At 37.3% G+C, this 27,307-nt stretch overlaps 1 protein-coding gene across 2 annotated transcripts in view; it reads right to left on the bottom strand.

The window, feature by feature from the left end:
- Positions 1–1,525: 1,525 nt before the first annotated feature.
- The window catches only part of crybg1a (crystallin beta-gamma domain containing 1a), a 42,973-nt gene continuing 17,191 nt past the window's right edge, over positions 1,526–27,307 (bottom strand). The window contains exons 2-22 of one of the 2 annotated variants that reach the window (XM_039694705.2): positions 23,929–24,076; positions 18,134–19,299; positions 12,216–16,899; positions 11,713–11,751; positions 11,423–11,541; positions 11,154–11,328; positions 10,840–10,979; positions 9,892–10,018; positions 9,747–9,782; positions 8,739–8,920; positions 8,468–8,594; positions 8,141–8,286; positions 5,603–5,729; positions 5,453–5,482; positions 5,007–5,119; positions 4,770–4,902; positions 4,027–4,166; positions 3,783–3,906; positions 3,174–3,332; positions 2,925–3,087; positions 1,526–1,946 (exon numbers count right to left, since the gene is read on the bottom strand). In XM_039694705.2, coding sequence (XP_039550639.2) covers positions 1,858–1,946; positions 2,925–3,087; positions 3,174–3,332; positions 3,783–3,906; positions 4,027–4,166; positions 4,770–4,902; positions 5,007–5,119; positions 5,453–5,482; positions 5,603–5,729; positions 8,141–8,286; positions 8,468–8,594; positions 8,739–8,920; positions 9,747–9,782; positions 9,892–10,018; positions 10,840–10,979; positions 11,154–11,328; positions 11,423–11,541; positions 11,713–11,751; positions 12,216–16,899; positions 18,134–19,299; positions 23,929–24,076 — 8,167 coding nt within the window. In that variant the 3' untranslated portion in view covers positions 1,526–1,857. Of the gene's footprint in view, positions 1,947–2,924; positions 3,088–3,173; positions 3,333–3,782; positions 3,907–4,026; positions 4,167–4,769; positions 4,903–5,006; positions 5,120–5,452; positions 5,483–5,602; positions 5,730–8,140; positions 8,287–8,467; positions 8,595–8,738; positions 8,921–9,746; positions 9,783–9,891; positions 10,019–10,839; positions 10,980–11,153; positions 11,329–11,422; positions 11,542–11,712; positions 11,752–12,215; positions 16,900–18,133; positions 19,300–21,210; positions 21,646–23,928; positions 24,077–27,307 lie in introns of those variants that run through there. The other variant, XM_089120374.1, reaches the window with a different exon arrangement.

The raw sequence follows: 27,307 nt of genomic DNA, 5'->3' as shown, positions 1-27,307 counted from the left end.
AAATAATCTGCAAAACATTCATGTTGGTTCTGTTCTGTTTACCCCAAGGGGGTTATTGCTGCTCCTATCCATGCTAGGCTTTAACAAATTTTTAGTGTGGGCAAAAATCTAAATGAACGTCATGAAACACAATTTAATCGCATCAAACGTGTTCAGATTAGAACTGCTGTATTCCTGCAGCTGAACCACAGCCGTGAGGATATCAGGAAACATCCTCACTCTCACTCGCGCTAATAGTAGCATGCAGTGTAAGCCTGTATGGAAGAAATATAGGGGGAATTAAATAAATAAAAATATTAAAGAGGTGAATGGAACATTACAGATAATATATTGGTATTTATTGTGATCAACAATTATATTCTAGCCTCTGTTATAGACCATTTGGGGGGTTTTGTCACCACCGTCACACGGTATGTCACCACCGTCAGATAGAAAACCTGACGGTGGTGACGTCTGACGGTGGTGACAAAACCTACTCTTTCACATGATATGCATGAGTTGTTCACATTATAGCCATCTTGTTTCCCCTCCGTTGCTAGCTACTTCAGACCTCTTCTTAAAAAGTATACAATTATGTCATAATCTAATCTAATATTTTCTATACAAAAGAGACGGTGTTGACATGTTATGGTTGTGACAGTAGCAGTGCCCAAATATATGAACAAGTTTAAGAGAAAATAGCAAAATTACGGGAGATTGAGTGATCTTGAAGCATGGTGAAAAGCTGAAGGTTTGAAAATGGGGTATGGAGGAATGTAGTTGACCTTGTAGTTGCCTGATTTTATTGCTTTTTATAAATATCTGACGGTGGTGACGAATATGTGGGACACATTTTGAATGACCACAAAATAATAGTAAATATTGTTCAAAACTCACTGTTTGTAGTTTTTAATACATATTATAATGTACTCTTTTGTGTGGTAAATATATTATTCAATTCAATTATTCCTTTTTGTTTTTTTAATCAAGTTGAAATGATTATCTCCTATCCGAGGACAGCTGATTTTGTAGGCAATGGGCCAGCATATAATCATTAAAATAATAAAAATGAAAAATAAACCTATAAAAGAACCTTACATATGTGCAAAGGACCCCCTGATTATAAACTTGATTCTTTTCATTCATGAAAATGTTATTAATTTCCAACAGAATTAGCACTTTTTTTAGTGGGACATGTTTTTGCCAAAGTTTCAAGAATCAGTGATATATATACTCCGAAACTGTAGGGGGAGCTCGAGAGAGAAACCTGCGAGAAAACAGCAAAGAAGTTTCCAGTCTTACTGAGCGCTGCTTTAACTGACTATTGACGTAGTTTATGCTGAAATATAATTAAATAATGGTTTGCATGTTTAAAAAAAACGTATATCTCGTGTCGTTGTGTGTAGTGAGTTGGCTGATGATTTATGTTTTGCACTTCAGAACTTCTGTTAGTAAGCGCCGATGCTCCCTGGTTTTCATGATGCATCGTGGGACGTTTTAGGTAATATGGAGCGAATGTTTTTAGGGAGGATTTTGCGATTTGAGACTGCTTTTAAAATGGCTGACTCCCTGATCAGTGCCCTGACTACTGAACTAGGGAGCTGATTGAGACGCATCCAGGGAAACTCTGGCAAGTCTTTTTAATGTCCTTGATGTAGTCAATGAACTTCTGTTGAATGTTCAAAGACACATCACTCATTTAGAAACTGTAATGTAGACGGATGATTTTAAGAGATTCAGTCCCCCCAAATATTCTTATCTTGGGATAACAATCCATCAGTGAGAGAGACTAACAGAGTCAGAGTAATTTTTGGAGGTTTAGATTCCCATCATCTTGAAGACTCAGAACAGCCTCAGATCTCTGTTGTGACTCAAGCACTAAAGGATTTCCACTGTCCATCTCTGGTTGTTTTTCTGCTCATCAAAGGTGTTAAGAATTACCTGGTTTTTATCATACTGTTGGCCACCTGGATGAAGAATAGATTAAGAAGGTCAAATAACTCTCAAGATTTTAACAAGAACTAACTTTACTTCAAAAACAAATCCTGACAAAAACATAGCATAGTTAAAATCACCTACATATTGGATGCCCTTGAGGTGAGCTAAAACATACCAAAAATTAATTTCAAAATGAACTATGCCTTTAAGTGACCACTAGATGGCAACACGGCTACTGCTGAGCGGACTGAAGTCAGGGTGGAGCTCAGGTTACAGTAATTTGAGTGAGGAACAGACTCATTCTGAATTCAGACAAACAAAAGGAGCCATACAGCAGTGATCTTTCATCAGAGATTACGGTCTCAGTCCAAATAAATCATTTAGCCTCATCTTACTTCTTGTTTGATGTCCCTGATCTCCTTATGCTTTAAATATAAAAACTAGTTTCCTTTCAAATATATTTAGCACCAGGGGCATACATAAAACATTTTGATCAATGACTTTTATAATTCAATGTTATGGCTGAATAAGGATTAAAAAAAAGTATATAAATATTATACACACACACACACCGCACATTCCTAGCTGAAGAAATAATTCAGTGATTTTATACTAGGCAAATCACACTGACCATAGAACCTTTTAAATTGTATGAATTATATATCTTTATTATATATTATAAACATATATTATATTTTAAACTATGTTAATTATATTAATATTTTACTATAGTACTGTTTGGAATATTATAAGCATTTAGATTGCACAGATTCTTTGCCTCTGACAGGATGTTGTGAAATTATGTGAGAGGGTCGAGCACAGTTGCTAATATCACACAGGTATGATGTGACATCAGAATGTGTCATCAGTACGAGATTATGAGCTCGTCAGTGGAGGGTGCAGTTTTATGATACACACACACCCTGTGCATGTGAATGTTTCTGTTTGTTTCATTCCAACCTTTCATTTCATTGTCTTTCTTCTTTCAAGCATATGCAAGTACTGACCTTTGACCTCCAGCACAAGGTCAGGCTTGAGGTTGTTGCGTATAATTCCGTCTCCCGTGATGCTCCAGAACTGATTGTCTTTGCCCGGTTCTGGTGAGACATTCAACCTGCAACCTGCCATCACCACACCACCAGACGTCTCCACACAACAGTCCTCTACCATCTGAAGAGCAAGAGAGAAAGATACTGGTCATGATCGGTACACAGAGCCATTACAGATGGAACAGTGTTGATCAAAGTCTCGAGTACCTTGCAGCGCAGTAGTCCGTTCTCATAGACCCACATCTGCTCTGGACCACCAGATTCCTCCAGCACTTGAACCCGGAGCAGCTTTATATCATCCAGTGGTCCAGACAGAGACATCAAGCACCCGGTCTCTGCACAACGCAGCCGGAAATAAACACGTTTCTATTGAGAAGACACAAGATACATGGTTGTGTTTGAATGATTACAATAGCTGTAGGAGAACTACTGTTCATAAACATTGACTAAATAAATCTTCTTTCATAAACTCCACTAAACCATGTATTATTAAGCCATTATGATGATTACTGAAATCATTCTGGATTTACTGGAGTATGTGCACATGTTGTAAATGTGTTAGCTTTGCCCTGCCTTCATATGTGCTGTTCCCAAATTATTAACTCTCACGCCTAAGAGCAAAACTATCCAACACCCCTCTGCGTCTGAACACATACTGTGCATATCAAATCATAAGTAATAATGCTTTGAGATGCTTCTGAGAACTAGAAATGTGCTAAATTACTCGTTGGGTTGTCTTAACCACTAGATGGTCATAGTTTGCCATCTCCAACTCTATTAGGTGATCTCTAGTAGAGACGTGCCGGTGTTTTATACCTGTAGTAATGGGCGAAGAGAGCCAATCTGCCCCCAGCCGCTGAACTTCTGCCAATCACCGATCTCGCTGGGATGGAGCAGGACCTGACGACCGCGGAAATTGCTGTATTCATACAACACCCAGCTGTCGACAAAGGTAAATCAATTATTTGATTATTTAATCATAAATGAGACTAAATATCACTAACTTTCTACATCCACACTGAAATCAGATTGAGCTTTAAATGGGTCAGAAAACACTCACATTCCTCCATTGACCAATAGAGAGCTGACCCGCCCGTTAATTCCATCCAGAGAAAGGTTCAAAACGCCGTCTGTCAGAACTACTTTACGCCCTCTGAAGCTGGATTTACAGAAGAGTGTGATTGAGGGTATAGAAAACTCCTGAGGTAGACAGAGAAACCAAAGAATGTGTTTATTATTAAATAAAAATTCAATGATTTAGTCACAGAAACCTTTGTCAGATTAGGCGGTGAGACTGTATTTGATACGACCAAAAACAAGGCTGTCCCTAGAATTGAATATGTTGGACTGTTGTGTACCTGGGTTTAGATCCTTCAGCGAACAAAACACTGACTATACTGTATATCACAAATTCTCTCCTGTCAACATTTTCATTTTACTTCACCACAAACATGATTTTAAATATACATTACATCTTTTACATTAGACTTTTCTATAGCATATGGTGAAATTCCTTTTATTTTTATTATTATTTTCAAATTCATTGTAGATATTGTTTCCAAGAGCATTGTTCTAGTTATTGAAACAAATCCACATCTCTTTTAGCCAGATAAACGTTGGCAAGGGTCAAAAATACATGTACATGACCAATGAAAGTAATGTGTTGTTGCAGGACAGCCCTCGTCTGATAGGGCAAGTGACAGTTTCTAGCCTGGCACATCCTCACAGCCTCATTTTCAGTCGGACCAAATTAAATATTAATCAGACAAGCCTAGGGACTCCTGTCATCTTTACAGTACTCACATGTCCTACACTATGGACAGAGCTGATTTTGCAATCTGAGTTGAGTAAGCCCATAGCCTCAGGATTGGGGTATTCTCCTTCCTCCAGAACATACATCTTCTCAGTGAACTGTGGGCCGTCGAACACCACCCAGCTTCAAGCACAGACATGCACAGAGAAATGTATCATTATTTTGAAACACTATGACTATACTATCCTCTTGGATTTTCTTTGATAGCACTGAACTGGGGTTCATACCTCCCAGCCAAAACTTTGCAGGACATGGGCTGGAAGCCCTCTGTCAGGAATGCCACACTTTCATCTAAGGTCTGTACTGTTCCCTGGAACCCCAGCTCAGAGAACAACTGCATCTATGAACCAACAAGAGGCAGAGAGTTATCAAAACATCACATTAATGATGCTTCAAAGAAGTTTCTTAATCTAAACTAAAATAAATGTAATTGACTAGAATAACAAGATCTTCACACAGTTCAAATTAGGCCTGCCTGGAATCTGAATTCACAAAGCATCTTGCTGCATGTTCATTTAAAAAAATATTCAAATTTGAATACGAGTGTAATTTCAGCTCCAATTAATTCATATCTGATTAATTCATTCAGATTCACAGTCAACGGAGAAGATGTGTATAACTGTGTGCAGATTCCATTTGGAACAATAACAATGTGCATGTCCATTAAACTCACCTTATATCTAGACAGTCCTTCAGCCTGATCCTGAGAGAGAGAGAAAAAAAAGATATAGGATGCCATGTGAATACAAACACCAGCATGGTTTAAGTAACAATGTAACTGTAACTTTGAACAAATAGGGCCAATATTGCAGATAATGATTACCAAAACCACAGGCTGAAGAGACAAGATCTTGAAGTTGTGTGCTCCCCAATCATCTGGACTGCCATAGAGACCCTTCTCTAAAACATACAGCTCGCCAGAGAAGTGTTCCTTCTCGAATGCTATCCACCTGTTCAGTCAGATATTAGAGAATTTCACTGACAGGCTTACTTTGTAACCCACCAGGCTTGGGGCCTGATGTAAAAAGATGTACGCACAAAAAAGGCATTAAATAAACATATGTAAATATATGCATAAACATGTGCGCACTGTCCACACACTCTAAACCATGCGTATGCATTGCTCTCTTTAATGACAGCGAAGAGTGCAAGGTGCATGATAATTACTCTTTAAACAAAATTGCAGAATTAATGATGCATATTTTTGTTTGGTGGTAGAAAAGTCCATTGGTCGGTTTAAAAAGATCAGATGACAATACTGTTGTGCAACCTGCTGTTGATGTTGTGCGTACACAAAAACAATTTTATTCGAAGGATAGAATTAGAAGGAAAAGGTAAGATTTGCATGAATATTATTTTTAAATGGCCCTACCTGTTTCCAATACAAATATACTGTATAAATATCCTAAAAAATGTTTTACCTTATAGGCAAAATTGCATAAATTTGATTCGTTTAAAACAATCAAAAATACTATATGGCCAGTGGAAATGAAAGAAAATAACTTCTCAGAAAACTATCTCTGAAAAGTATTTTATTTAATTTTGCTTTAACAGATATCTTTTATAAAACAAGAAAAGGATACTAAATGATTTTTAGCAGTGTAATGTGATGTTTAAAGTTCGTATCTCATATTTTCTTAATGTCTTGTACAGTTGTACAGTTTAACTGTTAAACAGTGGATTGGAATATGCATACGGAATATATGCAGATAAGAATATGCATGGTAAAACCAGGCGTCGTAAGCTCGATACATGGTTATTTCGGGGAGGAGACTGTGGAGATGCATATATGCACATGCACGCATGCACCCTCTGCTGACAGGGTTTTACAGATTTTACAGAAATTTTGTGCAGGTTCTGCTACGTACAACATGAGGTCCCTGATATCTGTAATATAGACCACATTCACATCCACAAAACTCACAATTTGCCACAAATTTCACATCCAATAAGGAAAATACGGACAGTTGAATGAATCAATCTCAGGTGGTAGGCAAAATGCCACTTATCTTATGAAGTAAACCACAGGCTTTAAATAAACAGAAATATATTGGACAGATACATAAAAAGACACAATAACATTGTGATTCAGTGTTAAATATGAACCCTATTCTTTTACTTATCTCATAATTTATTCATTTCAGTATCATATCATAGTCACACCCTTGACAGAGCTTCAGTGACACGTGTGCTCTTGAGTTGTATGTGTCTGTCTGTATGTGAACAAGAGAATAGAGAGATGGGTGTGTGTGGGGGGGGTGGTTGTGTTTGCCACAGTATGACTTTTTTAAGATAACTAGAGTATGAATCTGCCTCAGGATATATGACACTTCACACTTATGTGCCACTCCTTTTATTAACACCAGAGCAGGTATGAACTTAAACCATGAAACAGCTTCATAAGATACCATTTATCAGAGTTACAGAGTGAATCAAGACTTCTGCTTTAACACATTGGTTTTAGAACTAGTTTATAGATCTTACAGAACTAGTTGATGGATTAACGGACAAAATCATCCTCCATTAATCATAAAATAATATATATACACACGCTACTATTCAAAAGTTTGGGGCTGATAAGATTGTATGCTTTTGAAAGAAGTATTTTTCAAAAATATAGAAAAAAATAGTAATAATGTGAATTATTATTATAAGTTAAAATAATTATTTTAATATATTTTCAAATGTAATTTGTTCCTATAATGGCAAAGCTGAATTTTCAGCATTTATTACTCCAGGCTTCAGTGTCACGTTATCCTACAAAAATCATTCTAATATACTGATTTGCTGCTCAAGAAACAATTCTTATTATCAAGGTTTGAAAACAGTAAAGCTGCTTAAATATAATTTTTTTGGACACCATGATACTTTTTTTCAGGGTTCAAAAATAACCTTTTCTTTTAAAATGTAATGTTTTTAAATATAAATGTATTTACTGTCACTTTTTATTAATATAATGCATCCTTGCTAAAGAAAAGAAGGAAAAAAATCATTCCGACCCCAAACTTTTGAACATTGGTGTATATTGGTTTGATTTCCAAATATATTTTACCTTCAAAGCAAAGTTTTTAATGTTTTGATTCATCTTGAAGTTTGTTAGTTTGGTTTATGACTCTGAATTAGAACCAAGACTTCTAAAAATGTGAGTGGTGACTGGTGGACTCTTGAATGATGAGTTAGATAACATCAGGAGTAGTCAAAAGTTATAATTCTTTCATTATTTCTATCAGAAGTTTCCCATGAGGGCTAATAAACATTTCACACAGATTTACAGCAATACTAAGGTCAAAGGTGTTGAAAGAAAGGAAGAAAACGAGAGAGTGATGTCTGAAGGAGGGAGATGGAACAAACAGACACTCACACTCCAGAGAGGACTTCCACTGATTGCGTCTTTATGCCAAAGCCAGTGGCTTCCATGTTGATGACAGGTTCCAGCAGGTCCACGTTCATCCCTCTCTCAGTGAAATCACGCTCACTGAACATTCTTATGTGAGGAGTGATGAAATCCTACAGAAGGACACAAAACCATGAAATGACTTACAACCTCCTTATTCCAAGAAAACGTCGGTGCAAGTCAGAAAAGCACAAAGCTACACAGTTTGTTAATGTGAGGAGGTTGTGCTGTAAATTGTTTATTTAACATTAATCTTAAGCTCTTTTGTTTCTGAAATGGTCTCCATGTACATACTGCTAACACAGGACGTATAGATTGGAGCCTGTCTTCCAGTCCACCCCAGTCAGTGAAGTCTGCATACTCTCCTTCCTCCAGAAGATACTGGCGCCCCTCGAATCCTGGAGCAGAGTACCCTACCCAGCTATGTATGAACAAAAACATCAATCACTGTCTGAGCTAGCAAAAGGCAATAAACCAGCAAGAACTGAGGATATGTGTAGATCTTCAGACTTTGTGACCAACAAAACCAAGATCAGTCTTACTGCCAAAAAAGGAGCACACTCACAGGCCACTCAGGATCTTCAACGAACCGACAGAACGGAGTCTCTTTCTCCTGGTGTTGTCAGGACTCTCAGTCTCCTCTTCTTCATTTTTCTTCTCCTCTTCCTCTTCTTCATCAAAGTCATAAATGTCCCTTTCCATCTCTATGTACTCCCCTTGGAACATTGGATTTTCAAAGAGTACTGCCTAATTTCAGACAGAGAAAAACACTTTACAGCTTCCTGCAAAATAACTTTCAGTCAAACACATGAAGCAACATGAACAATTTAAGCAAGTTGCAGCAAGATATCTGTTTAGAGCATTTTTACTCAGATAAACAAATAAATAGCACAGACAGATGCAATAACACATCCTGCGTGAAGTGAACAGACCCGAACACAACATCCCAGAATATGACCAAATGAAATGCTACAGAGATCTTAGAGATGATTTATTTTTCATACAGCAAAATTTAACTAGGGGTGTGTTTATGTGTGTGCGTACATTTGTAGGCAGAATATTCTGAATTCTGTAAATTCTTCCTCCAGAGTTGGTGAGGCTCTAGCAAAGCCAACTCAAGGCCTGTATACAGCACTCAGAACCCAGCCAGACATTAGATCAGGAACGTCAGAAACCTTAGAGGCACAAATCACGCAAACTAACCCGGCTCCCTTAGTACATGTGTAATTAAATCATTATGGGATCACACGCCTCTGCTGTGAGATCCATGTACTGCCAAAGTTTTTTACTAACTGTAGTTTCAAAGTCAGACACAATGCTCCTGCTCTTTCACGGCTCAGAAATCAAAAGAACAAATGCTGGCAAGGCCTGAGAAAGCAAATAAGCACAAATCCCACATCTTGGCATGCTCAGTCTGGTCCAGACAACCTGCATCAACAGGAACCTTTAATTCCAGGCTGTACAGAAAGTCTTTCACCAAATAAATGTGCAAAATTAGTCTTTAGTCATTTCTCAGTGAACTACACTTATTGGCACAATCAGTGTTCAATGAGATTTAACAGGTACATCTCACCTTAACTTCATTGGGATTTTCCACCTTAATTTCACCCTGTGGAAATCATAAGGAACAATTTTATTTGAATCTCTGTTCATATATCTTGTTTATTAATGATGGAGATAAAATTAGTGCGTAAAAGTGAGTGGTGGAATGTAATTACCATTTTCAAGGGCCGCAGTGATCCGACAAATGGGGTGGGAAAACCCCAGTCCTGAGGGCAGGGATATACACCTTCCTCCAAAACAGCCAAAAGACCCTGGAAACCTGGGTCACTAAAGACCAGCCATCTACAAACACACAACTTCAGTAAGAATACATCTAACAGTCTTTTTACAGGAAAAAAAAATGATTTTTAAAAATAGTTAAGTATTGTGTTAAACCTGGTAAAAGATAACTTTCATTTTGTACATTAAAAACAAGCTTCTTGAAGCTTTGGCAAAGAACAAACATACCAAGGCATAAAAAAACTATTTTGAAAATGTCATCTCCAACCAACACGCAACAACAAGAAAGAAACATTCCATTCAGACACACAGTTTCTTTCTCTCAAAAAGTCTCGCAACTCCAATCATCGGTCACATGCTTTAACCTCAAAACTTTCCACTTGATCATGCAGCGAGGCCAAATATGAGGCTTGTGTCCTTCATCTCTCATTTTAGCTTTGAGAGATCAAAGTTTTACTCCCATATGCAAGATTTTTTTTTTTTTAAAGAAACTACATACTTTTATTCAGACAGGAAGCTGTCTGAATACGGAGTTAAATGTTACAAATGTCTTTACTATTTCAAATGAATGCAGATTTTTACTTTTACTTTCCATTCACCAAAGAATCCACAAAAATATTGAACAGCACAACAGTGTTAAACATTGATAATAATAATAATATTTCTTGAACAAAAAACAGCATATTATAATTATTTCTGAAAAATCATGTGAGTGGAGTAAAGGCTGCTAAAAAATCAGCTTTAAAATATATTAAAATAGAAAACTTCACAATATTACAATTTTTTTCTGTGTTTTTTTATCAAATAATTGCAGCCTTTGTAAACATAAGAATCCAATATAAGCAGACATTTTGACATTTATTTAAGATCAGAAGCTCACTTACACCCCACAGTGGACCTTAATGGACCCAGTACTCTGAGGAATACCAAATGAACAGGTTTCTATGGTGTCATCACAGAATGAAGACATTCGGCCCATCCCATTCAGCTCTGTGAACAGGTCTATTTTTGGTGTGCTGTAGTCCTGAGAGGAAAATATCAATGCAAATCAAAGATCAAACCATGCACGCCAGTGCTTCATTTGCATTTTTCAATGCATATTATACTTTTTTATTTAAGAGATTCTTTGAGTAATTGTACCGAGTAATTAGATCGGAGGTCAGGTGTTAATGCATGTGACTCATGATTTTAGACTTACCCTCAATGCAAGTCTAATGGAGCCAATGACCATGGGTGTAGTTGGGAGTGGCAGGCTGTTTGTTCCCATCTCCCCACTGGGCTCTGTCTCCGCCCACTCATTTGCTAAGTCAACTGACCCCTCCTCCAGTGCGATGGATCGGCCCTGGAAGCCTGGCTTTTCATACAGCAACCAGCTAACAGGACAAAACAGGAAACATTTGCAAACTTGCAATTTAAAGTGTCACCAGATTTGTCACATTCTGAAAGGGAGGAAGTGATTGTTCCTACCATCCTCTGACGACCTTTACAGAGATGAGTGGAGAAAGTGTCAGAGAGGTGGCATCCTCTACGTCTCTGAACACCTCGTATGCCTCTCCTCCAGAATGAGGTTGTTGGTATATAACAATCTGCAAGCAAGTATATTTAAACACTCTCCATAAGTTATATGGTTTCTTCTTGCTTATAACTGGAAAGTAGCAATAAACTAGTTGTACTAAAATACGTACTAAATAAATATAGTACTATAAATATTATAATTTATGATCAATTTTGTATAGATCCGTTCAGTTTTCCAATACCTTTCCTGGGCGTCTGTGGAAGCCTCTGACACCTGATGTCTAGAAATCAAAAACAAACTAGTTGATATTCAAACATTATATCCAATATAAACATAATACAATTATGACATAACATGTATTACATTTTTAAAACTACTTTGAGAGATTGACTGGATTTTGGTTTTAAAATAGTACTGCTCACTAAGGCACCGTCATCAGTGGTACAAACTGAAGCCTAGAGGGCTCAACATTCCCCTTAAACACAGAACAACATAAATTCCACTAATAAAAGACCCGGCAGGTACAGACAACGCAAGTGATTTCAACGGTGAAGCTAGACTTCACCACATCCCTGCAGCAAATAAACAATAAACAAAGCCTTTATACACATTATGCACTAGAGTATATAGTGCATGATGTTCACTATACTATACAAGCAAGAACTTAAAATGAAGACTTTTTAGGCTTTACTCAAAGGAGATTTTTTTAAACAGTGGGCATTCTGTATTAAGAAACTTCCTTACCTCTACATATGTTGGTGAGAGGCTGGTGGGTGTGAGTAGTGGAATCTGCTGAGTGCTGTTGGATGGAGATGTTAATCCTGATATACCTTGCAGTCCAATGTTTGAATTAAATGTGTTGGAGGTGAGACCAATATCCAATGTAGGGAGAGAGCTAGTGTCAGGCCTTTGCTGGTTAATTGAGTTGGATTCTTTGCCTTTATTCATGTATTTCTCCAATACGTCAGGCAGTTTGACTTCTGAGAAAGTTGGAAGAGGAGGAGGTGTCAATGGGCCCTTTATTGAATCACCAGGTTCACCCTTTACATTGCCATGATCTGGCAAATCACCAAGCCCCTCTTTTGGAGCTGTGACAGAATGGGACAGTGGTATACCCTTCTGCTCTCCTGAGGTTGGCACCACCTCTGGTGATGGCGTTATGGGGGACTGAATGCCATTAATGAGAGAGCTTGGTTCAGTTCTGGCTTTTCTTGATGTGTTTGAGTGGCTCACGAGATTCGAAATTATTGACATTCTTTCCAATCTTGAAGACATTTTTCCAGAGCCTTCTGCAATTTGTTTTTCTCCATCATTTTTCTCATCAGTAACTGTGAGCTTTTTAGTTTTGTCTTGTTCCCGTCTAGATGAAAGACCTTTATAAAGCAGCCTTTCCTCAGCACGTTTGGGCAATGAGTTGGTTTTTGCCCCTTCATTGTTCTTCTTAATAATCATGGCTGGAGAGGGGTCTTTTGGTCCCGCAGTTTTTCTTGTCCCAAACTGGAACTGTTCTGGGTCAAGAATCTTTTCAAAGTGATCTTCTTTAATGGCCGGCATGGCAAAAGGTGGCGAAGGCATCTTGTTCTGCCCATGTTTTCGTGGAGGCAAAGAGAAAGGGGAGCAGTTCTCTTTAATGTTACGAATGAAATCATCAAAGTCACCCGAAGTGTCAAGCTGATTGTCATCACTTGCAGAACAATCCAAACGTCTCTCGGTTTTCTTTTTCTCAAAACTTTGGTCCACGTCTAACCAACTAGATGGTGCCTTGCTAATTTGTGAGAGGTTTTTGGGGTCCAAAGGAAGATTCTGAGATGTAAATTGTTGAACGCTTTGGTCGGATGGTAGTTTCACCCTTTGCAAGTTAATAGGTGGTAGTTTGTTGGTATCTTTTGGTATCTTTGTAAAATCCTTGACTTTCAGGTTAGACTCTGTATTTTTAATTCGGTCTTCACTCTTCCTGTCCACTTTCAGAGTCCGTTTATCTGCTATTTTTTTAACTGATGGAAATTGCTGCTCTAAAGACTGATCACCTTTTTGAACAGGTTCTTGTTTAGAAACAGCCTCTGGAGCTGTGGACACTACTACTGCCGTCTCATCAACTTGCTTTGATGTATTGGATTCATTCTGTTTGACACATTCTGGGTTTGTTTTACTTGAGTCTTCAGACTGAACCAGTTGCTTCTCTTTACAACTTTCTTCTTTATTTTTAACCTTTTCTTCTAGCTGTATAGTTGTTTTTGGTCGTTTCAAATCTGAATTTGGAGCATTTTTCACACTGTGCTCTTTGGTCTCCATCTTCTGGACGATCTTTGATAAATTCTCTGAAATCACTGGAGTGATTTGTTCTTGAGAAGGGCAAGAATTCTCCATACCTTGAGAACTCAGATTACTGGTTGGCTCTTTCTCAAACCCAACAAGAGACTTCTCTTTGACAACATCTGGCAGCTCATCAGATGCAACTTGCACATGTGATTCTGTTGAAACTGGTAAATTGGATTCTGTTGGTCGTTTTATGAATTGTAAATTGTTTTCTGAATGCGACACATCTAGTTTGTCTTTGGTTTCAGCAGCACCAGATTTTTCATCCTTTACTTCAGAAGATGCTTTTGATTGTTCAGCTGTCTTGGGTTTTTTGGAAAGTTCATCTGTCTTAGTAAGGGCACATGTCTCTTCTTTGAATCCAAGAAACTTCTCTTTTTTGACAACATCAGACTGCATATCTGGCATAATCTGGACATGCGACTCTGATGAATCTGGTAGATTTGATTCAGACTGGCTTTTTATGGTTTGCAAATTGTTGTCTTCTGAAAATGACACTTCCATTTTGTCTTTGGTTTCAGCAGCACCAGATTTTTCATCCTTTACTTCAGAAGAAGCTTTTGATTGTTCAGCTGTCTTGGGTTTTGTGGAAATTTCATCTGTCTTAGTAAGAGCACATGTCTCTTCTTTGAATCCAAGAAACTTCTCTTTGACAACATCCGACTGCATATCTGGCATAATCTGGACATGTGACTCTGATGAATCTGGTAGATTTGTTTCAGTCTGAAGTTTTATGGTTTGCATTTTGTTGTGTTCTGAAAGCGACACTTCCAGTTTGACTTTGGTTTCAGCAGCACCAGATTTTTCCTCTTTCATTTCAGAGGAAGCTCTTGATTGTTTAGCTGCCTTGGGTATTGTGGAAAGTTCATCTGTTTTAGTAAGGGCACATTTCTCTTCTTTGAATCCAAGAAACTTCTCTTTGACAACATCCGACTGCAGATCTGGCATAATTTGGACATGCGAAACATCTAGTTTGACTTTGGTTTCTGCAGCACCAGATTTTTCACCCTTTGTTTCAGAAGTGGTTTCTGATTGTTTAGAAATATCTTGAATACTCAGATCAATGGCTGTATAATGGCCCATCTCAGGTATTGATGAAATATCATTTTCCTTGATAAGGCCATACTTCTCTTTCTTGAACCCAGTAAGCAGCTTATCTTTGACTGATTGCTTATCTGTTACATCGTGAACATGTGGGTGTGATGAAATCGGAAGATTTGTCTCTGTCTGGTGTTTTTCGAAGTGTGAATCATTCTTTTCTGAAAGTGGCAAATCCAATGTGACTTTAGTATCAGTGGCACCAGATTTTTTACCATTTGTTTCAGAAGAGGCTTTTGACTGTTTAGCCGTCTTGGATATTGTGGAAATTTCATCTGCCGTAGCAAAAGCACATGTCTTTTCCCCAAACCTATCAATATCCTTTTCTTTGGCAACATCTGACTGTTTATCTAATGCAACTTCCACATGTGGGTCTGATAAAATTGTTAGATTTGATTCTGTCTGTCGATTGGTTTGACAATCATTTACTGAAAGTGACACATCTGGCGTGACTTTGGTCTCAGCAGTATCACAATTTTCACTCTCCGTTTCCGAAATGGCTTTTGATTGTGTACAAATAATTTTAACTGTGTCAGATTTCAGAGCAGCGGTGGGTGTGACAGACAAATTTGTCACCATCTTCTCACATTTGGCTATTTTTGAATCTGAAACTGCAGTTGCCTCTGCCTTCCTAAAATCTTTCTTGGGTTTAAGTTTAGTGGGACTTTTGAGACGTGGTGTTGCTGACTGTAAATCACCCATGTCCTTAACAGGGCTTTTCAATTTGAGCTCTGGTGATACCCTGGCTGCAGCATTCCCAGTGGCTTGAAGACATTTGGAAGATTTTCCATTACTTTCAGGACCGATAACCAGTGATGACTCATTTCTCTCTGGCTTGGTAAGTGGCAGAGAAGTGGGTTCATATGACTCACTCTCTCCGTGGGCAACTTCTTCATCTGAGGGCTGTTTAAGCGGGCTCGTTGTTGTCATTCGAGGCAGCCTCCTTCCTGTTGGTGACACATCAGTCATGACTTTTCTTGGACTCTTTGGCCCGCATAGCTGGGTTTCGTTCGCTGACTTTTCCTTTTCTATGTTCTGCTCTGATTGGTCAATGCCAGGCGCTGAGGAAGACAGTTTTACCTGCGTTTTGTTGCCAGTGTCACCTGATTTGACTTTACTCTTTGAATAATGAAAGCTACTCTTTGATGTTGGACTTCTGTTATGGATATCTTTACATGCTTTGAAATCAATGTTAACCTTTGTTGAATTAGAATTCTCCAGTGAAGATGGGGAGGATGGGGATTTATCATCAGAAGCAGAAAATGATTTTTTTAGACTTCTTTCTCTTTTAGGCTTTGAAAGAGTGACCTGTTCATTAGTGGGTTCAGAAGTTTTTGTCATTAGTGAGGCATCCACCACATCCCTCTCTTCCACGCTCTTTGTCTGTGACATTTTCTGCTCTGGGCTTATTAATCCTGCCCCATTCTGACGTTTGGTGGACATCTGTCTTTCAGCTTCGGTAGACACACTATACACTGTGACAACCTCCACCACTTTTTTTGGTTTTGTTTGAACCTCAGGTCCAGTTTTCTTAGGAATTCTGGTCTTAGTGTCAATTGGTTTACTAAGTGTAACAGATTGGTCTTTTTCTGTTGGAGATCTGATCTCTTTTTGGTCTGTCTGCTTCTGCGAAAATCTCCGTACTGGAGGCATTTCCATCGTTGATGCCTCAGAGAGGCTTTTAATGCGAGACATTACAGCTTTTGTTTTAGGGGCAACTTGTGGTGGAGGGCTCTTCACTTTAATTCCCCCATTTGTTCCACTTGCAGCTCTGTCTGTACGCTTGGATGGCACAGATGAGTTTTGATGACTGCTCATCGCACTATTAATTGTTATTTTATGAATTGGCATTTCTGGGAAATCAGTAGCGTCTCTATTCTCTGTTGAAAGTTCAAAGTGGCTCTCTACATCCTCATCGAGAGGCTGCTCTTGAATGAAAACAGCACAATCTTCTACCGACTCATTTGTCTGTTGGTTGGACTGCTTGACATTCTCACTTTTGGGGTTTGGTAATCTGTGGAAAGACAAAGGCAACAGCAATGTTAAGAGACAGGTATGGGAGGATCCAAGCAATTGTAGGCTTTCAACAGCATGCATCACATTAATGAGAAATAATTCAATTTCTTCAAGCGTGTAAAAACTCGATGTGCTAAAGAGCTGAAATTATTTCAGAACATTTTTATGAACTTGTTTGACTGCATTTTTAACCTTGGCATCAGCATTGCACACAACAAACAGCTTAAACTTTTAACCATGACACAGACTATCAAATTATTGTGTAGGCTTTTAAGATTCCTCAGCTGAAAGGGCTGATTAATCAGAGGTGAACTTGCACAGAATTATTCAGGTAGATTTATTTTGTTTGAATTAAAGATCAAATCAAACAACAGCTGCTGATATAGAAACCCAAGCGATCCCTATCTTGACAGTGAATCACTTGCACTTAATTTCCATTGTACAGGTGTTCTTTTACTTTTATCACAGTTGTAGATGAAAAAATGATAAAGAATGAGAAAATCAAATCAAATGACATAGAAACAGCAGTTTTGAAACATTAGACAGCAACACTCATCTACATTCCTCCCTAAAGAAAGTCCACAACAAAACTAAAATAGCTATAAAAAAAAACTAGTTTAAATGTTTAGGGTGAGTAATTGTTTTAGTGAGAATGCATTAAATTTATCAAAAGTGTCAGCAAAAACATTTAGAAAGTTATATAACTTTCATCATGATTTCTTTAAACAATATTAAGCAACACTGCATTCAACTGATAATAATAATAAATGTTTCTTGAGCAGCAAATCACATTATTTAGAACGATTACTGATAGATCATTCAACACTGAAAACTGGAGTAATGGCAGCTGAAAATTCAGCTTTGCCATCACATTAATAAAATACATTTTAATATACATTAAAATAAAAACTTTGTTTTTTAATTATAATAATATTGCAAAATATTACTGTTTTATTGTATGCATTGTGTGCATGCGAGACTTATTTCAAAAGCATCGACCCCAATCTTTTGAACGGTAGTGTGTGTATATATATATATATATATATATATATATATATATATACACATACAGAAAATGTAAAGATCTGAGAGTCATTGTTCATCTCATACTCAAAATCATGGGAAACCAAGTATCATATTGCACACAGTAATCTGCACTGTACAGACTGAACAAAGGACTCGCTGCTCAGTAACCCAACACAGACACACAAAAACAACATAAGAGCACTTACATTTTCACCCTAGCCTGCTGTACATTCTGCGTTATATCCAAGTTATTCTCACTTTCAGTTTGTTCTTCCCCGTCTAGGCTTGATTGAGAACCAACTAACACTCTTTTAGCAAAGACTTTTTCACTCTTTGACAGTTTCAAGCTTCTGCGTTTCTCTTCATTGCTGTCAGCATGTAGGGGTTTAGGAATAAGTCTCTCTCGAGCTTCCTCGTCTGGTGGTTTAGTGCTGTCTTGTAAGGTGAAGTTGCCTGAAGAAAGACCAGGAGTGTTGCTGGCAACTGCACCGAGGATAGAGTAACTCTCAGTTGGGCTGGCCAGAGCAGGTTCTGCAGGAGAAAGTGAGTCAGTAATGGAGCTCTCACTCTCCTCCTCTGTAAGGTGAGTTTCCGCCCACACAGCTCTGTGTACTTGACCAGGTGAGGGACAAGACTGAGCTGACCTCTCCTCTGCCTCAGGGGAAGTAGTGTTTGTTGGGGTGAGAAGCTCATTATTGCCTTCTTGATTACTTAGTTTGCGTGATTTTCGTTTCTTCCCCATGCTTTCAGTTACCGTCTGTTCTCCAGGCTGAATGTCAGAGGATGGTGAGTTTCTAGAATGTGATCCCAGCGTCACCCCGACCAGCGCCGTGTAATTCCCACCTCCTGTGATGGTGGGTTTCAAAACTGTTTTTTTACTCTCAGTCCCCCCTGAGGCCCTGGAATACTTTGGCGTGTCAGGAGTGTGTACAGGGACGTCTGCACATTTCTTTTTTGTTGTGTCTGTTGTCACCTCTAGGTATACCTTGAGCTTCCTGTTCACTTCCTGCACCAGATGCTCGGTCTTCGTGTCACAGGAGGTCTCGACCCTGCTCACTTTGACCACTTCCACCTCTTTTACGCTCCCTCGTCCACTACTGCCACTGTCGGCAAAAGGCAAGTCTCCTCCACATGCGACGATGGAAGCTACGCTACACACACTGGGGCTTCTGTTCTCTGGACCAAAGTCTGAATTATCATCAATCTCTCTGTGTTGAGTCTGTCTCAGTTCGTCTGATCCTGAGTACTTGGTTGGGCTGTTTGCCACTGGCGACAAACTTTCATCCCTGTCATCTGATGTGGTCCTGGTTTTTTTCTTCCGAGTGAAAAAACTTCCAATACGATTCAAAACTCCACTCTTCTCCTCAGAACTCTGGAAGAACAAAGACAAGTAAGAACACCTAAATAAAATACAAATCTCAAATAACTATTATTAAACTTGAGTACTTGCAAATGTGCTAAGGGGGATACAGATTTTGAAAATTATTAGCAATTTTAGTTCTAATGACTAAATTATGATAAATGATTTATACAAAATAACACCAATAATACTGTGTATTTCTGTTTTGGCAAATAGTAATCCGAGTTCTGACATTTACTGATTTACAATTTACTTATTCAAAATATGCAAAGTAAAGAGTCACTGCATTGTTTGTATTCCCAGCAGTCTTGTTTTAGCATTCATTCCATTTGTTGGAAGGTAAAAACCCAAATCTATGCTTATTTCCCACATAGAAAAGCATAGGTAACTACGGTAACTGGTATTTGTTTTCCCCCAACTGCCAACTGGCCTCCTTAAATGACATCTATACGGCACAGCTTATCGTAACCGGATTGCTTCAAAATCAATTATTCACGATTACACTCTTACATAATGCATAAAACCTTAATTATAGTAAAGGAATTCAACACAAGATAGCCACACACAATCATTGGAAAAGGTATGTAAAATGTCTCCAGAAAGACAAGTGAGACTTGAGACAAGTCCCAAAACCTCTACTTTACAATCTATGGTCTTCAAAACCTGAACATGAGACCAACCCACTGGACCCAGCCTTTGCGGGCACTCTAAGATGAGTGATGTGCAAGAACAGTCACCCGGGAACAAGAGGAAGCGTACATCAACAGAACATTCAAGTCAGCACACACAACCCCAATTAGACATACAGCCTCCAACAAAATACTATATTTACAGTAATTATTGTTACCTAAAAATGTGGTACATGACATCAGGTTTAATACTTTATTTTTTAAACAGTGACATTAATGTAAAACTCCAAATATTACATTTTAAATGAATCAAGAATATTTTTTTTTTCAACGGAAACATAAAATATACATTTGATAGATAAACATAAGTAAACATATTAAGTACTTAATTTATAATTAATTAGGTTTGAGGGAGATCTGCTCCATCTTTCAGATACATAAACATAAATTGTAGCGCCACGTTGACAATAACATAAATTCCAGACTCCCGCTGCAGTTAGGCTACTTGTACGTTTTGGGGAAAAAATCTAGGCCTAACGTTAATTATATTAAAAAAAAAAAAAAAAAAAAAAAAAAAAATGAAATGACTAACCTCATACCGTGCCAATTGCCCGTTAATAATAAATGATCTTTTCCTCTACAGAGCAGTTCTCTGAAACATGTACCTCCTTGCTTTTATCTCCACCTACTAAAGTCTGATTCATAAACGAATCATTTATTGGAGTCGATACCTTTCAGTGATTCAGTGATTCATAAATATGTCTGGTGTGCGTTTGCCACAAGCATTGACAACTATGGTCGCAAGTTCAATCGAACTGTTGACAGAACCAACGACCAAATAGTTGGCTTTGAGAAACGCACCCCTGACCGAGTGAAAAGCAAACTTAACCGAATGATAGTTGTATCAATGGACATTAAACGTTTTCAGCTGAGATATGCAAAATAATGGCGTAAAAGAATCACTGAATTATTTTGAACCGGCTCGTTTGAACAAACTGTTCAAAAAAAGTGATTCGTAGGATCACTGTAACTTATCCTATAGGACAATGACGGTGTCTCAAAACCGAGTGTTGTGGCTGTCAACCAACACAGTATTTGGGCAGTAAAGAGGGTTTCGATTCAGCTCAGAGCGAACCCCTGCGTTAATAATAATTACCGATCACATAATATGATGGCAGCTCAATCATGTGTTTTAAGCCAGTCAAAAACTCTCCAGACACCATAAAACACCGAAAACAAACACAGCTACTTTCCCTTAACGTTTGATCCGTTTTAAATAAAATAGCAGTCTTACCATTTTATCCAGCTGATGGTAAATTTGTGTCTTTTAAAAAAATGTTTAGTTTGTTTGCTTTTCTTCTTTTTTTCATGCAGTGTACTGAAATCAGAACACAGAAATCATTGTATGCAGTCCAAAGTTCTCAGCAATAAAACAGAGAAGAACGAATAGCCGACAGGGTATTAATCCCGACAGGTTATTAATCCAGCTCTTTTCCCGATTACGAAATTCAGACCGTCTCGTTCAATCGCTGTTCAGTCGCAGACTGCATGAACCGAAAAAATGACAAAACTTTTTGAAGTTGCAATCATTTTCTGTTTACTTTGGTGGCGCCGATCCAGGAGTTTTGCAGGTTGTGCCACATGTAAGTGCACTCACTTTAGAGCTGTTGAGCAACGTTAAAGAACATTATTCGACCACAGTCAATGTATGAAGACCGACAACATTCAAACAAACGCCACACCCTTCCTGTCTAACGTGACTCTACAGACAACCGGGCATTAATAACAATAAATAATTCAACTAATAATGAATTAATAATAATAATAATAATAATGTTGTCAACCTTTAATGTATTATGTAGCCTAATTTATAATTCCAAAACAATTAAATATCTACACCTGTACAACAATGAACAATTACTTTACTGATTTATATTAATTTCTGTATTGCACTTGCCAACTGGATTCTTTAACTTTATGTATATATCACCAGCATCAAGTGAAACAGTGAATAAAATTAAATAAAGTTAAAAAAATATCATTATTAAATTTAGTTTGTGTGACAATGAACTGGATTTTTCGTTCGCTCACAAACTACGCATTGTGCATTAATTGAGTACAACACTTAATTGAAAAAATATTCACTCATTTAAGTATTGCTTTGGATGAAAAGTATCAGCTAAATAGAAAAAAACAAACCATAAGCATAAGTTATTGCTGATAACTTTTTAAAAAGGTGTGTTTTTGTTTGGCATCAGGTGGTTATCCATAGAAGGATATAACCTTGAAGTTCTCTTTGTCATGGACAACAGAAAGGTCAGCCTTCCTTAATACTGCTATTGAGGATTTTGTTTAACTTCACTGTTGTATGACTTTGACTTTACTTTTCTGTCAACTCAGTAGGTCAAAGTGAACGCTCTAATTTTTTCAATATTGTTACTGCAATCTTTGGTAAAGAGACTCCCAGTATAGAGGGGTGAAGGGAGGACATCAAAACCCAGAAGACTAATTCGTTACAGCAGACTAACCCTCGTTCCCTCGAGATCTTGGGGGTTTTATAAGGCTTTTTTTTTTTTCAATTTATGAGTAAAATAAAGCCATAACTTGATGATCATTTGAGGTTATGTTTAACAACACACTCACACCCCAAACTGTTTAGTTACATTTTCAAAAATACAGATTCAAAATTTCACAAGGGGTGTGTGTAATTTACTTTATAGAACAAAAACTCAAAGTAGCCTATCAAGTAAAGTTTACCACAGGCTATATTTTACTCATAAATTGAAAAAAACTGTTGTAAAACCCGATAGGAAAACCTTGAGGAAACTAGATGCGAATTAGTCTTCCAGGTTTTGACGTCCCTGCATTACTCTATTTCAGATCTAGGTAAGACGAAATGTTGTCCAGAAGTCGAAATCCAGGGATGACCTTACTTGTACCTAAACCAATCCATCTCCACCCCCTGATCCCTAACCCCACCCCTTATATCTGGATACAACTCCGCCCCCTGGATCTTGTGTACTGCAATGAGGTGCTACTGGAATAATGAGCAACCTGAACCTGAACTTTAGAATATCATAGAAACATAAAGTGAAGGCGTATAGGTTTTACCGTGTATGGATAACTAACAAATGGTTGTGTGGACAAACGGACTTTAAATGGACTATAAATGTATATAATCTTTAAATCATACTTCTATACACATTTTTCTGTTCCTTTGATGTCCATATTATGTATTTAATGTGTAGTTCAGTGAGTTGTTCAGCCTGTGCTGCCCTCTGCAGGCTCATGAAAGAGTTAACAACACTTGATTCAAATGAAAATTCTTCAATAATTCTGTGAGTAAATAATGACTTTTCTTTTTTGGGTGAACTATATTGAAGCTGTTCAAGAGATCATTACGTTATAAATGGAACTGAAACAGATCAGCAAATGGGAAAACCAAATATAAATAACTATAGCTTCTTATTTCACTAACATCAAACCATGGCATTTTTGTTGTAAATAGCCGATAATGCTTATAAAATGTACTGTATGTTTAACACATTTAAGCTGTTTTAATTCGCTAGAAGCTTAAGCCATAGTACAAGCAATGTACCATGTCCTTGGTTTGTGAACACATGATTCATTACAATTGAGTCTTCTCAAAAACCATCTGTGCATAATTCAAAAAGCCACATAAAACACGGAATATATTTCAGATTCAGTGTCCGTTAGTGTTTGTTGTACGGGGAGCTGTAACTGCTGTAATCTGATCAAAGTAGAGCAGCAGCTGCCCAAGGCTAAAGCAAACTCAGCAGAGGAAATCCAGTCAACTTCCTCTTCCTAACAGTACACTTTGGTGATGTCATCAAGATCAGTATGTTCTTATTGTTTAACGGGACAAAGTGTTAAGATATATATATCTAAAAATTCTAGAATATCTATATATTCAGGATTAAAAGACATACCACCTCCATACCATGTCCACAGTTTTACAGACAGACAGATAGAGCTACCATGATCTACCTACCTTCCTGTGTTTGCGAGTGGGAGAAGATGGATCTGAAAGGGAGATGAGGTCCAGGCTTATCAAGGAATTAGCCCGAGAGCGGACAGGGGTGGGGCAGGTGTCGGTCATCGAATAGTCTGCTGTTTGGATGCTCATCTGATCAAAACTCCTGTGGAACAGAGAACCAATTGTTAATGTAGTATAAAGATGCCATAGTTTGCAATGGTGATGTAAAGTATCAGTGCAAACAACTGTAAGGGGGCTCTATAACATTGTATTTGGTTTTTCTGTATTATCTTGACAGATAAAATGACTTTTCAATACAATTAATTCATTAATAATGTGAATCACATGTAACCAGTAAAGAACATGTTCAGGTCACATTTCAACCAAAATTCAAAGAGGGGAAAAAAGAAACTATAGGAAAATTATTTTATAGTGAAACATATTATAATATGAAATAATATATATATATTTTTAACTTTTAAGAGTATGTGGCACAAGTTAAAATGTCAGTGTTTTTTGTTAGCACATTTAAACAAAAATTAAAACTAATTAAGTGAATTTATTGCATATATTTCTTGGAAGGATGTGGTGTCATGGTCTCAGGTTCAGAATAAATATTTAAGTGCTGCAACAGCTTTGTTGATTTTGTACTGCTCACTATAATATGCATTGTGACACAGCAACAAGTCTATCTTTTAGCATTAAAGTGCAATATGAATAATTCATGGTAATGGGAATTAATTGTCATCTGTCAAAAGGGCTACCACCTTCTTGAATAAAGTTTGACACCATAAAAACGGTCCTTTGAAAGGATCCCTCCTCCATTCAATGTAGAGTCAGTTTTTATTGTGCAAGTTAACGATTGTGCAACTGAACCATTTTGCAATATAACCACCAGGGAGCAGTCTAAGATTAGTTTGGCTTAGTTCCACAAGTATGCTATCGACTTTTCCTTCACGCTGCAACCGAAATCAAATACATGTGACAAGACATATGTCCGAACAGTACTTATAACAGAGTAGCCAAAATGAACCCGAATTACCTATTACTTCTGTTGAAATTCTGAAGTGTGCATATGATAAACACTTTACTATCCCATGAGGCCACGGGTGGAGGATTTGTGAATGGCAGTGAAGCGACGCAACAACACATATGATAATGACAACATGGCGAATAGGCATATGTCCGGCTAACATTCACACATTTAAACTGTATTGGTCGTGAAGTAATGATTCAACATAATTCCTCTTAAATGGAAAACCTACTTAAAGAGGTTGTTCCACATTATTAAGCAAGTCACATGTTCTTAAGAAATGAAAGAAAGTTCTTTCTGAAGATGAAAAGCATGAAAAGGCATGACAAAAACTAATATTGTGTGAAAACTTTATATTAAACCTAATATTGTGAGATTATCTGTCAAAAGATTTGTGAGTGAGCCACAATCCTGTAATAGCATAAAATGGTTAGTTAGTCATTTTGACACTCTCAGAGACCTTAAAGAGACCATCCATCTTATTTCTTAATATTCCAGCCCAAAATAATCACCTGCAAGCTCTTTGCTGACGTCGCAGTCTTGTTGGAACAGGGTGGGTGGCCATTCACCAACCATCCAATCCATCCATCAAAACCATCCATTGCAGCACAGCATTCATCAATGAATACAACTATTTAAAATGAGTCTTCATGAATTTCTAAACCTAATGCAAATGCTTCTCTTTGTGAGCTTTTGTTAGGGGTGGATGAAATGCAACTTTATGCACATCTTTCAGCCTGGAGAAGTTCTTGGGACTCCAGAGACACCAGCAGCGTCATACCTATTTGCTACTCAACAGTGGCTTTCTTATAGCTGCTCTTTTAATACAATTAATATGTTTGACAGAAACTTCCTTTATTAAGCCTTTATCTGACCGAGTTCTTCTGTGGTCTAAATCACTAAGAAACCTTTTGACAGTTCGATGATCTCTATTCAGTTTTTGCAAAATATTAGTTATTTTTATGCCTTTTACAAGACATTACCCCATTTCATGCTTTTTATCTTCAGAAAGATCTTTCTTCCTCCCCACATTATGTGAGAACTGTGACTTGTTTAATAATGTGGTTCTCTTAGTTCTGAGACACAACTTCTGTGCCCCATAACGCAAACATATTATTTCATTTATTTTTCACTGTTAGAAATATGAGGAAGGTGCAGAAAGGATCCGCATACTTCCAAACTTTTCTAGAGAACAACTTATCGTAAATCTCAACTTTACAGCTTGAAGAATACCTGAACCCCGGTCCCTGGGGTCTATATGACCCCAATCGACTTTTCCTTGATAAAAAAAAATGGTTTCCTTTATCTGAGTGGAATAAGATTTTGTGACTTTTCCTACAAAATCTATCTATACACACACAAAAAAACTGGGCTTGATTCGGTTGTTCTGAAGGTGTGTAAAAAAAATGTTTACAAATCTGGTCTTCGGGGTCAATATGACCCCACATTGAAATGAATGGGAAATGTGAAAAAAACTAAATATTTTGTATTCATTTGTCCAAAAAAAATATAAATCCATCATAAATCAGAAAATTTCCACACAGAAATAAAGGCCTACTACTAGAGCATAAATGTGATGTAGAAAAAACATGCTCACTCACACACACACACACACACACACACAAAAACACACACAAACAAACATGTATTAGTGTACTGCCACAGAGAGCATTTTTTAGAACTCACAAATGAAATCAGTCACAAATGAAGAACAAAGATATTAAAGTGTGAGACCTAATACACACACACACACTCTCACACACTGATTATAGTTTTACAATTTGTTTTACATGTTTTTTGTAGCTTGTTATTGCTTTTTAAGTTCAGAATTTTATTGGAAAAAATGATAGATTAGATGTTCACTCATATTGCTTTTGTTTTCATATTATTTATTTTATTTATTTTGCATTCTAAAGTTAATTATTTATTTTTACACTTTGTTCAATAAAATCAACAATGTGCAACTAAAATCTGACTCCAAGTCTTGTCCTTTAGGTGTGTCTTATGTGGCATTTAGCTGTCCTTTTTCTGTGGCACTTTGTAAAAACAGACGTTTCAAAATGCATCAAAAACTACAACAATTATACTATTTAAAAAATTTATAATTTTAAATGTCCTTTCTTATGTTTATATATATATAAAAATTCATAAAATGTATTTCAAAAGTTGTGACAGAAGTAGTAGGCCACATGCAGTAAAATGAATGGCTCTCTATTGCCTCTGCTGGTCAAAACTATTTATTTCTAAAACTGTAAAGAATTTAGTTTTATCTCTAACCAGGAGATGGCGTAATTCTACACATAGCACCTAGCTCAATATCCAGAAGCAATTTAAATTAAATTTTGATCATTATTAAAGTGA

Source organism: Pimephales promelas, chromosome 15 (genome assembly GCF_988280905.1).
Source record: "Pimephales promelas chromosome 15, fPimPro1.hap1.1, whole genome shotgun sequence".
In the NCBI taxonomy this organism is placed as follows: Eukaryota; Metazoa; Chordata; class Actinopteri; order Cypriniformes; family Leuciscidae; genus Pimephales; species Pimephales promelas.
This window is presented reverse-complemented; position numbering and strand designations above follow the sequence as displayed.